At 30.6% G+C, this 13,378-nt stretch overlaps 2 protein-coding genes across 2 annotated transcripts in view; one reads left to right on the top strand and one right to left on the bottom strand.

Moving 5' to 3' along the window:
* The window catches only part of LOC106459051 (LIM and SH3 domain protein F42H10.3-like), a 29,661-nt gene extending 27,110 nt beyond the window's left edge, over positions 1-2,551 (bottom strand). Inside the window, exons 1-2 of the mRNA XM_013918627.2 lie at positions 2,269-2,551; positions 155-249 (exon numbers count right to left, since the gene is read on the bottom strand). Coding sequence (XP_013774081.1) covers positions 155-249; positions 2,269-2,340 — 167 coding nt within the window. The 5' untranslated portion in view covers positions 2,341-2,551. The remainder of the gene's footprint in view (positions 1-154; positions 250-2,268) is intronic.
* A 231-nt stretch (positions 2,552-2,782) lies between these two features.
* Positions 2,783-10,838, top strand: LOC106459053 (60S ribosomal protein L23). Its single transcript, XM_013918628.1, has 5 exons — positions 2,783-2,838; positions 6,298-6,381; positions 8,285-8,413; positions 8,651-8,764; positions 10,687-10,838. Exons 1-5 carry the CDS (start codon positions 2,826-2,828, stop codon positions 10,767-10,769), a joined length of 423 nt encoding a protein of 140 aa, XP_013774082.1. The 5' UTR covers positions 2,783-2,825; the 3' UTR covers positions 10,770-10,838.
* Positions 10,839-13,378: the final 2,540 nt, after the last annotated feature.

Here is a 13,378-nt window from a genome sequence, read left to right on the forward strand (position 1 = left end):
ATATATATATATATATATATATATATTGTATTTGTCAAATCTAACGACTTGCCTGTAAGTAATTATTTATATGAATAAAAAAACCTCCTAGCACAGTTTAAAGAAATTATGTAATAATTCTTAATATTAAATGTTTGTGAAAAAATTAACTTACACATTACAATAAGGAAGTTTGTTAAATCCTTTGTATGTTTTCATATTAAGAGTCATTCCACATTCTTGGCATTTAAAGCATCCTTTGTGCCAAATCTGTCAAAAAAACAAGAATAAAAAAATCAGGAGAATAAACATAAATATACATCTTGCTATTTGTTGGTAATTTATTTGGTATATATTTTTTTGGTAATAAATTACTACAGCATATATCTATTATTTTAAAATTATTAAACGTCTGTAATTATAAGATTAAACTCAAATAGAAATGTATTTCATAGGCAAAAAAATTTTAGGGCACTTATTTTCTTAATCTTCTCATCAATAAATACATATATAAAAATCATAGTTTTTGTTGTTGTTTTTTTCATAAAAGATTTACAACATTCCTTATAATGTATTGCCTTTTTTTTTTCTTCTAAATACCAATACAATACCCATACATTTTCATCCAATACAGTGTTGTTGTTTTTTTGTATTAAGTCACTGGGGTTGATTGTCTTAATGTTTAAAAAGCCTTTAATAAAATGCCACAACTTTCAGTTTGGATTTTTATGTACATAAACAGAATTAGACTGGTGGTAAAAAGCAATGGTAATGGTCATTTTTCCATTTGGTAAAATGTGAAAAATAGAGATCTTGAGTTGTCTGTTTTAAGACTTTTGCTGTTTAGCATTTATGTCAATTATTTGGATACCCTCTTAACACATACATATATATATATATTTATATTTGGGGGAGGGGGCAAAAGGGATATTTGCCTCCATAGCAGTTATCAAGGGGACCCCAATTTTTGTAAAAATCCCTAAAAAGATTGCAAAGTTCTCTGGTATTAATCAGTGGAAAAACACGTATGCATAGTGCCACCTACATCTGCCGAGTTATTTTATTAACTAACAAGTGACATGCAATGTTGAAAATATAAAATAATACCGCATCCAACGACCCCAAAATATCCACTCGACATTCCCCCCACCCGAACAAGAAACCATCCTAGAGCTGGATTATGTATATTTCTTTTCTTGACTTACAAGTGACATCAATGGGATTAAAATAAAAGTCTTCTGTCACTTTTCTCTATTTTGTAATCTTATGCCTGGTAATAAATTATAGTTAAATGCCCAACAACATTTAAAATATCCAAGTTGGCAAGTGAGGTTATTATCATGCTCAGTTTTGATTACTTTTTGATTCACATATAGGAAACAGCAAAAAGATTGGCTACTATTCTTATGTTTAGATTAAAAATTTTGAGCTCTAAGGAGAGAACTAAACAGTTTTACTTATACTTATTTCAGTGGTATGAATCAGGAGTTAAGACGTTTGAGAAATTTGAACAAAGTAATCCAAATATTAGAAGTACATGTATACTTCAAAAATTTAGATCCAAAATTATGACTTTATTATAGTTGATAACTTTGAAACAGGTTCTATAAAGATGTGGTGTCTACTATAATTTGGTTTATTCTTAGCTATTAAGTTCAGTTGAAACATTAATTAATTCATTGTCAAAATCAAATGCTTTTGCTTTCTCTCTCTAAGTCTATGTCCATATCTTTAGAACTGTTAAGCCTCCATCATTTACCAAAATTTATTTATAGATGGAGAATATTTGATTAATCAATATTATTTTTACATTAATATTAAAAATAGCATAATATAAATGCAGTAATACTATTACTCGTAGTCATACTAACCTATATCTATTCCTAGTAGTACTTATGAAATGATAATAATAGGATAGTTTTATATTAAATCAAAATTCAAAGACATGAAGTCATATTTTTAATAATAGAAAGCCTAGCTAGATCATTTGCAACGACAAAAATTATAGTTTAGCCCTAAGACTCTCTTAAATTAAGATTAATAATAAGAACCAAAAGACAATGCCCAGTATTATTCTGGCACCACTGTGTAGTATATCATTATGAGTGGTGCATTGAAAAATTTTGAAAAATGTATATAAAATTAAAAGCTTAACTGTAAAATCAATCACACATTTAGTTTTAATCCTTTAATTAGATACAAAAATTCTAATAAGCTCACACGCTAGTTAAGTTTAAGTTTTATCGTGGGCATTAATTTCAGGACATTAAAGTGGATGACTAGTAGTACCTTGTCAAGACATTTTAACTCTTCAAGAGGGTAGACAGTTTTCTCACACCTAGCACATTTTTTCGCACTCATTGTAATTTGTAGGGAATGGTACAATTTTTCACGATGTATCTTTTATAAACGTGTAACTTCACGGTCGCGCACAAAAATTCAAACCAAAAACAATATTTTATTACTAAATACTGTATGATTTAATATATACTGATATATGAAACTAAGACTCTAACTAAAGTATAGGTATAATACACAACACATATAACCAAGTAATCGAGTACAAATACTGTTACTTTTAAGTTTGAAGTTTGACTTGCCTCGATTGAGGACTTTTATAAACCCGATTTAAAGTGTAGCGAAAAACAATAAATTTAGTTAATTATTTAATATGATCTTTTGTATTTTTATTGCTTATTATTTTAATTTTGTTGAATAATTTTCTTTAAAAAACTAATAAACTTTAATGTAATAACGAGTTAAAGTAATTGATTTCTTTTCACCATTTCCCAATTTCAACATTGTATTGCGCATGAGTAAAACATTCCTCTTACTATCCATGAAAAATGTCTAAGCGAGGTGAGGTTATAAACTAGATTTTATATTTTATTTAATCTTAAAATTCTTTAACCATCTTACGTAAAATGTGTAATGAACACGTTAATTAAATGCGACTACCAATTATTTACTGAATATTAATATGTAATGATTTGTTATTTTTGAGTAAATATTGACTGAAAATAGTATTGAATGAAATTTCAAGTTTCAGACAATGGCGTCTGATTTAGGTTTAAAAATATGTTAGTGTTATGCAGAATTATTTGATTCATTGGAGTGTAGGTTTAAGTTTAACGTGTTTTTATTTTTGTGTTTTCTTTTAGAAAAGAAAACGTATGTGTATACAAATATATATATATATATATAATTTATTTAAGACGGATAACTGAGTTTGGTCAGATTGTTTTGTCTAGTTTTTATATTCTGACGTTAATTAATACAGTAATAGTAATGATAATATACAATGAAAAGTAATGACATTCCGGTAACAGCTTAATTTACAGGCGAGAAATATTCTTGTTCCACTGACATGTTAATATCGTTTCAAAGTAACCCCCAATTTTCCAAACTATCCATTTCTGTGATTGCACTATGCACGTGGTTTGCGTTTTAAAAGTTTGTTTTAAAAACTTCACGGTGTAGATAGATAGTTATGCATGCTTGCAAAGAAAGTATATGGCTAGTTGCAAGAATATATAAATGAACAAAACACTCCCTGGTCAATCATCATAGCATTAAAAAAGATGGGTATACAAGATGTATAAACTATTTATCCGAGTGAAGAAAGCTCATTATTTAGCAAAAGCATCAGGTCAAAGATACATGGACAAACATAATGAGTTGAGTGCTACAACACTCGGTGATAGTACATATATCCTGAATGGTTCAAAGTGTGTTAAACAATTGGATAGCATTGTCAGAGATAGAAACCATCAAAATTCTTGTGCTGTAAATTAAATACCGTTTCAAATTTTGTGTTCTGAGAAAATGAAAACTTAATTTATAGAAAGATGCTAGGAAGCAAATAAGTCATTCACTAAGGCTTATTAACATAATAATAATTATAGAATAAAAGTATAAATACCTTTTATTATATTTTAATATAAATTTATTACGATTATTACAGTGTGGATTTTATGCCTCGTATAATTTTTAGTTTGTTCCCATTAAGTCCCCCGTGGGACAATGGTAAGTCTGGATTATAATGCTAAAATCAGGGGCTCAATTCCTCTCTGTGGACACAGCAAATAGCTCGATATGGCTTTGCTATAAAAACTTGTTCCCGTTAAAGTTCAGTGGACCTGTTCGTTATGAAATTGGCTCATGCAATTAACGGGTGAAAATATCATTGATTCATAAATGTAAACATCTGGACATTTTTTGAAAGAAAAGACAAAACTTTTCTGTAGGCCTTACAAAGGCTATATAGCAGTCGCAGCCTATTTATACATAATTGATCATGAAGTATTTTTTTATAATATTATTCTTATAAAAAAATAAAACATGCAAAATCTATAATATCCGATTAGTTATCAAACATTTCTTAAGAAAAAACTTTATATTTTATCTGTTATTTTCAGTAATTAATCTGTATGGGAGATCAGTAGATTTGACCGATCTTGCAACCACCATAAAAAATTAGGAAATAAATGTAAATTATGCCTCTTTCATTCTAGAATGAACGAAAATTATAACATGAAAATGTAAATGTTTTGACAAAATAGCTTAAATCTCATAACATAATTTATATATATTTATTACATTGACCTTTCACCCGTGCCTGGCTAACAATACAGAAGTTACAACGATGCGACTCACTAGCACTCAAGTTACCTGTCAAATAACATAAAAGGTTACCTTTTGTCTGTACAAAGTAACTTGTCTTGGCTATGTTTTAGTAGGCAAGTATTTTATAAAATACAGTCACATTTCAATTATTATACATTATATATGTATATAGATTATTGCTATTTTGAAATAAGTTCTTAAAGTTATTTTACCTAAAACATAGAACAGTAAATAAAGAAGTAAAGCAAACAATTATCTCTTCTAGTTACGACCTTTGTACTCGGATGCTGCTTGATGTAGGTTGCTAAGCCTTTAAAATTTTGCACGTGGAGGATATGAAACAATTTGTTTTTTTAGGTTTTATATATATATATATATATACATTTGAATAACTAAAAAATCATAAATTACTACATCAATACCATAGAATTCTAGTATAATTTATCAAGCTTAGTAACTACGCTTTATTTGGGTGTAAAAAAATATGAAAGTTCGAGCAGACTAAAGGCACACACTATCTCATTGAAATCTTGGTTCAAAAGAAATAAATGGTGGAAGGGACTTTAAAAATGCAGAGCAACCACTAACGGGACATTCTGAGCTTTCAATTGATTATTCATGTCATAATAGTAAAGCTTTAGCTTGTGTTATTAATCATTATTCTACAAGTGTGATTTTCAAATGATGTAAATAAAAATTTATAATAATTACAATGAATTTGCTTAATCTAGACCACTACTATGTATATCATATTCCAGTCAGCAGGATGAGCCCTGGTATTGGACTAAAGGCTTCATCAACACTGAATATGCTACATATAGTATGGTTGACATATACCATATTCTGTTTTATGTCTCCGCAGAGAGACATAGAGTTTTTCTATTGTTTCTTTCTTTCTTTCAAAGATGATTAAATTGAGTACATTTCTTGGTGGATTGACTTGAAGCTTCGTAGGTTTATACCTTGGTCCAATATGCCCAGTCATCTTTTTAAATTTTTTTTATTTAGGCTTTTTTAAGAATTTTTGTGGGATCAAAGGTCAACCCAAAAATTTATATTTTTAGCTCCTGTGTGGTCATAGTTACAGCAATGAGGATGAAAATTGGCACTGATATAGATTGTCATGTGTTCAACACAATAATTTACAAAAATATTGGATTTATTCATTTTGAGTCTTTTTAGGGAGTTTAGAGCTCACAAAAAAAATGTTTTGGTCAATTACTCAGCCATATTTTCACCAATTTGCATGGGATTTGGTAGAAAGACTTTTTTGTTGTAGAGGGAGGTCAAGATGCCACAAAAAGCATAAATTTTAGGGTTTTGTTTGACAATTAATCTACCAATTTATGTAGGGTTCATTGCAAATATACACTTTTTTACAGGTCCTGTACTTAGCCATATTTCAACCAGTTTATGTGGGATTTAGTACAGAGATACTTTCTTGAAGGTCCTAAGCAGTGATACAAACAGTTTTTGACTGACTTTTCAGTGTTTTTCATGATTTTTCTGATGTCAGAGTTGGCTATGTTGGAATAGCATGGTGGAGGCCATGTTGTATTTGCTCGAGAATGTTGGTCTTTGGAACTATAAGTTATTACAGTTGATATACTACTAACTTATTACATTTCTTTTTCTTTTTTTCTTTGCTTGTTTTAAGCGTCAGGTGAAATTTACCTTCCTATTATTTTACAGGACGTGGAGGAGCTGTCGGAGCCAAATTTCGCATCTCACTAGGTTTGCCTGTGGGTGCTGTTTTGAACTGTGCAGATAATACAGGTACATTTAGATATTTCAATAAAAGTGATCTTTTATGTTTTTCTTTCATAAGTAAGTGCATTTTATGTTAAGGTATTTAAAGATTATTGCAACTGACTGCGTTGGTAACCTGTTATTTAAATTGTGTGTAACAACTCATTCTAATACAAAATATTCATGCACTCTGATAATACAGGAATATCCTGTGTACTTAATGCCAATAGAAAACTAGAGGGGCAATCTGTATAGTGCATACCACCACCACACAGTGTTGGTCATATTCGATTCTCATTAAATATGAAATTTGTCTGTATGTCCATTATTATTAACAGACATGAGCCATTTTTAGCAACACAATGAGGAATAATATTTTACATATGTCCACCAAGTCTCATCAAAAAACAATCAAATAGTGTAAAAATTGGTCCTAATGTTAACAGATAGGGATTTGTTTTTGTGACCTTGACCATCCAAAGACTAATCGCTTCTAAGTTGGGTCATAGTTCAAATATATATATGAACTTTCATCCAAATCCATTCATCATTTTTGACAAATCTTGACGACAAACATACAACACACACACACACACATTCAGCAGTGAAAACATAACCTTGGAGCACTAGGACCATCCAGAATGAGACCTGAAACAAGTCATATCCTAGCCATGGTAAGAAGTGCCGAGTCTTGGAACAAATGGGAATGTATAAACACAAGGTTCAGTGGCCATCCATGTGACCCAGGCAACAGTACACAATGTAATCAATAAGGATCCCTATTTGAAAAAGTGACACAAGTCATTTATACATAGGTTGCTTCCATGATATATTTGCTCAACTGTCATATACCTCAATCAGCTGGAGAATAAAATAAGTATTCATACTATTCACTATAGAAACATACAGGTTAAGTCACTTGGTGCAGCACCCATGGATTTCTGTATGATCAGACTGTTGAGCATACCATCCACCAACAACACTAGATTGATTATGGAAAGTTGCAGTGAGAAGGGTTGCTCTTTGAACATGATAGCCTTTTGCAATAGAAACCATGCTGCATTGATATTGTCAAGAGTTACGGTTATTATATAATGCATGGCAGGATATGACAATATGGACTGTAAGGTTGCGATGAAGCTTCAAAATTATTTTAATATAATGTACTCAACCTATGTTTCAGGTTAAGATAAATCAGTTGCTGGCAGTAAACTGGAATTTTTTTTTCTTTCCATAAGAATGTTAAACTGAAATAAAGAAGGCATATTAAAATGAGATTCACAAGTGTTACAAAATACTGTTACTTCATATGAGACTGCTGTGAAGTTAATTTGACAGAGTGGTTTGTGGTCGTGCAAGATTTTTATTAACTGATGTTTGGAAGTGTTAAAGAAAAGGAAACAGCACTAAAAACTAATAATATTTAAACATAACTATATGCAGTCTCTTTATTAAAAATGTATTTTACAAACCTGCAGCTTGGAATTGGAGAAAAAAATTGAGTATGTACAAATAATGTAGTCAGTATACAGTCAAAAAATGAAGTTTTGTTTTTATCTATCCATTGATCAGTCTTTAACTGTTAGTTGTGTTAAAATTTATTCAAATAACTTAAAAATGGGCATTAAAACTTTCTTGTTCATATTAGTATGTTCATACTTTGTTGTATAATTTATAACATTAGTTATATATTGTGTAAAGAACATTTAAGGATCTTAATTTGTCTTTCAATTTCCAGAAGTAGTTTTTAATATCATTGCAACATCCTGTTCAGTATTGAAAGAGTACCTTTTTGAAGTTTGTGTTTATTGATTTTTTCACAGTGGTTCATTTTTAAGTATTATATTTCATATCACACCACTGAGTTATTCATAGTACAATTTATGAAAACTGTCGAATTAACTGTCTTTCTCAAATTGTCTTACTTTAGGGGGGAAGAACATATTCGTAATTGCAGTAAGTGGAATCAAAGGCCGCCTAAATCGTCTTCCAGCGGCAGGAGTAGGAGACCTTATAGTAGCAGCAATTAAAAAGGGAAAACCAGAGTTAAGAAAAAAAGGTAATGATAAAAGAACTAACAGTGATACTGACATTAGCCTTAAATGAGAAAAGAGCTACTACCATTAGAAAAGTTGCTTTAACTTATTTATAAAGTTTTCTGCACCAGTTTTCTGATGTTGGAAAATATTTACAAAGCAGAAGAAAAATGTTAAAAATAGTAATATTTTATGATTGTGCTTCTTTTATTGTGGATATTGATTTCATAATTAGTTAAGCATATTTATCTCTTAAACAGTTATGCCTGCTGTAGTTATCCGGCAACGGAAACCATTCCGTAGGAAGGATGGTGTGTTCATTTATTTTGAAGACAATGCTGGAGTTATTGTGAACAACAAAGGAGAAATGAAAGGTTAGTTCTGATTGATCAAAGTAATAGTACTTGTAATGAATTCCATAGGTACATATTGGTTTCCACCTGTCCATCTTGATCTTTCAGACAGGATATCTCAAGATCGGATGGGTGGATTTTGACCAAACTTGTAATCTACACAAATTTCTAGACTTAATTAACTTTTGAAGGTCAGAGTGAGGGACATGGGTGTTTCACAAATATAACTAGCATTTGTTAGACTAGATTGGGACTATCTTAAAAGTTAATAAAGTTTTCTGGGTGACCAGTTGTTCTAACATTAAGCAATTATTAGCATTGTTCTAACTATACATTGGGGTCCCATTATAACACGAGGTCTTTTCAAAACTGCCAAGCCAGTAGTCGGAATAATGCGGAACTACAGATAATCTGGTTTAAACAACCTAATAAACAAATAAACCATATGACCTGATGCAAACAAAATGAATACAATCAATTCAAATAAATAAAATTTTATTTCTTCTGGTGATAAAAATTTGACATGTATTTATACAGAGAAAAAACTATTCAATTACAATGGGGAAATTTCATTGGCTAAACCTTTTAATTAGTCACAAGGCTGCTGTCTCTTGGCTGATTTGGAATCTAACTACATGTTTTATTATTAAAATAGCATTGAAAGTATAATCGAATAAAAAACGTGGTTTTGTCATTTGTGGCAGCGTTTGACGCGTTGCAAAAAAAGAGTGGAAATACATTGTCTAAGGATAGAGTTAAATGAAAATTTGGGATCCAAGACAGACCCACGTTATAGTGGGGCCCCAGTGTGTTTGGTTAATGTTTTGGCACTTAAATAGCTCTTTTAGTGCACCTAGCTTAAAATCTGAATTCCAGAAGTAAAAATTTATTGTAAATTATAATATATTTCACTTATTGAAAACTTTCTTTCACTCAACATCCTTTTTCAAACAACCACAACCATTCTCTCAAAGACCAGAAAAAAACTTGACATACAAACATTTTAATGTATTGGAAAAGAAAGGTGACAGAAGTAAAGATGATTAAATTTATGCCGTCAACTTGAAAGAATCTGTACTGTTTGCTTTATGAAAGTAGTCAGTCTGATAATGATAAAGTGACGTGTAAAAATAGTCACCAAATAACCAGAATATTTAAGCTGTGTTTATGGTTCCTCTGAATACAGATCAAAATTCTTTGCTTCTTAATCTTTTACTACAATACAGTGTTTAATTCTGTGTTTAATTCTTGCTAATCTAGCAGTATTAATCTGTAAAATGATTTACCTATTATTAAAATTGTGTAGAAAATTGTTTTTATCCAAGTGATATTTTTAACTAATGACCCAAAACAAATTTATAATAGCAACTTGCTTTCTGAGATTTTACACTTTTTTTACAGTATTGTATTGAGGATTTTGAACAAGATGTTGTACTGTATTGTTCGTCTCTTTTACTCTCCTTGAAAAATTAATGAAAGTTCAGACATGCTCTCTAGTTTTGTTTGTGTATTTGTGCATAATCTGAAACCTGTCAAGAAATAACCATGCCTTGTCTGTTCATTTTATGTTAATTATTTCTGTGTAGAAATCATATATATAACTAATTTATCATAATCAGTTTCTCATATATAAATTAAGATTACTCTAGAGCACGATATAAATGTGATGATTGGATACACAACCAGACAGGGCATGGGCTAAATTATACAGTCACTCACACGAACTTTAGAAGAAGAAAAACGTGTTTCAAAAAATGAAACAGTTTAATGAGTTGGAATTTTGTTAGTATATTTAATTCAAATAACATTTGCTGGTAAAAACAAACAAATAAAATTTTATTGTATGGCCAGATAAGTAGGAATAGTCTATAAATCAGTGTTGTAATGTTGGATAACTGACTTATCACCAAGTTTTTTAATTATTATTTTTTATTTGTACTTAGGTTCAGCTATTACAGGACCAGTAGCAAAAGAATGTGCAGATCTTTGGCCAAGAATTGCATCCAATGCTAGTAGCATTGCATAATCTGTGGATAAAAAGGAATGATTATGTATATTGATTTTGCTGTTGGATAATAAAAAAAATACTACTGCATATGGTTTCTTATTTACATAGATAAGGAAAGTATGAAGAATATTAAAGAATACAGCATATTACAGTTTTTGTAACAGTAAACCATATTAGTTTACATCAAGTAAGTAAACTGGAGTCATAATTGTGTTCTTGAACTTCATCACCTCAGAAGTGAATGATATAATAAAAGTTATCTTTAAAGTCAGGGTGTGATATTTAATATTACAATCATTGAATGATAGCAGCTTTCAGTATATGGTAATGGAAATAATAAAAAGTAGGTAGTTAGAGTTCAGTCGTACTGACATGATCGATAAAACTGACTTATAAAACAATAACTTCCAAGGGTTTATCTCTGTTCACAACTTAGATTTTGACTGGAGCCTAATTAATGCATTTGTTAAATGGGTAATTTTCCACATGTCCAATATAGTAAGTAAAAATAAAGTTATTAAAAACTCAAAATAGTTTAATGAAATATATATTAAACAAAATTTATTAAATGTGTTATAGAAATAGTATATAATAGAAAAGAAAAGACAGCTTATAATCAGTTATTTTTACTACCTTAGTGTAAGTTTATCAGTTAACAAAAAACTGATAATTTTGAAAGTGGTGTACTTGCATGTGTTAGTAGAATACATATTTTACATAAGTTGAATATTGGAACCTCACCACATTGTTAGAGTCCATGTTGTCTCATCTGGTCATGCACTATCTGAGGACTGTGCATTTTGATAATAGTGTAATTTACATTGCAAAAGGCTTCTTTGGAAGGCTGTCATGTCTAGAGTGCGCCATTCCTCCCTGTAAGCTTTCCATGAGCCATCTAGTGTATAAGGATAATGGTTTCCCACTACTCCCTCTAAACAGCCCAATCACATAACAATCCATAGATTCTTCATCTGGCAACTTTACCAATATGATTTCCTATACAATAACATGAATACCCATTTCATTCTCCAATACTTGAATGAATATATCATGGAAGCAACTAGAGCTGGGTGATTAGTGGAATTTACTAATTGATTACATTCAACTAATACAAAAAATGGCATGTCAAGAGGTGTTTTTTCCACAGTCTTTAACATCATAGCATGTCTCTATTAATTTTTTTAAAGAAACTTTTAATATTAAAAATAATTTTAAAGGAAGTGCACTCTGGATTCTATGCTGTACCATAAGTTGAAGATCGTGACTTTAGAGGTCAAAGCTATTCAGTAACTTCTGGCAGTTCACGTGGTTTAAAATCAAATGTGGATATTTTTTTAGTTCTTGTATAATAAACGTTTGGAGAGGGCTTGAATGGGTAACAAAGAAAATGTTGTTACAATTTTAACATGTCAGGATGGTGACAAAATCTTGCCGAAACGTACGTTTTTTACTATGTTACCCATTCAAGCTTCAAACCATAAGACGTGGGTTCTTCATCATCATATTAGTTTGGTATGTTCAGTTACAACAAAGTTACTCGCAGAGCAATGGGATAGGTCTACTTAATAAGCGGAGATTTATCAAGATATCATTTGTGAAGTAATGATATATCTGAGAAATCAGACTGGTTAAATCCAGACTTCTTTACTTTGCAAGAAACACCATATTTACTCAGAATGACTGGTCATTCTCATTCAAGCATAGATGAAGCTATAACCTCGAGATTTCACCTGAACTATCATTGAAGGACACTGCTGTAGATATTTTTGCAGTAGTGTAGAAATACCTCTCATCAGGAGAACAAATATCCACTCGGAAATAACATAGCTAGAGTGAAATGAACTTCACGACTACATGTTGTTTGAAACCTGCACATCTACGGAATAGATGATGAATTCAAGTTAAATACTATACTTGTTTGTTTGTAAATGAGCCACACAATGGGCTGTCTGTGCTCTGCCCACCACGTGTATCGAAACCCGGTTTCTAGCGTTGTAAATCCGCAGACATTCAGCTGTGCCACTTGGGGGCGAAATACTATAATATTGGAAGAATAAAATGCATATGTCACGGAATGAAATATGTGAAGCATCAAATTGAAAAAATATATATTTTATTTCTAACCCAACGGTAAGTCTCTGGGCTTATGACGATAAAATTGGGATTTCGATATCTGTAGTGGAAACAGCTCAAATAGTTTGTTGTGTAGCTCTGTTCTTAAAAATAGATAAAAACTTTAGTTGTGTCGGTGACTACGTAAACCAATTAATAAAACAAAGTCTGGCCTAACATAGTAACTGTTTTAAAGGAGGTTTTTGGTAAAGTATTTATTACAGAATTCATCTTTTAGTTTTTCACAAAAACAGAATAGCCCTTCTCATTACCCTTTGAGAGGTCTAGATATGTAGACATTCCATATAAAACTGAAGAAAAACTAACCATTATGTAGTTCAAATTAAGCACAATATTCCTGTCAAATTCTCACAAAAACCCGGCCCTAAATTAAAATCGTTACAAAACAAAGATTACTTAAAATCAAACAATACCAACTCGTTTACAAAACAACTGCCCAGAATTCTACATCGGAGAAACAGAAAGAAAATAGGAAACAAGATTCACAGAACATA

The sequence above is a fragment of the Limulus polyphemus genome, unplaced genomic scaffold (assembly GCF_000517525.1).
Source record: "Limulus polyphemus unplaced genomic scaffold, Limulus_polyphemus-2.1.2 Scaffold552, whole genome shotgun sequence".
NCBI classification, from domain to species: domain Eukaryota; kingdom Metazoa; phylum Arthropoda; class Merostomata; order Xiphosura; family Limulidae; genus Limulus; species Limulus polyphemus.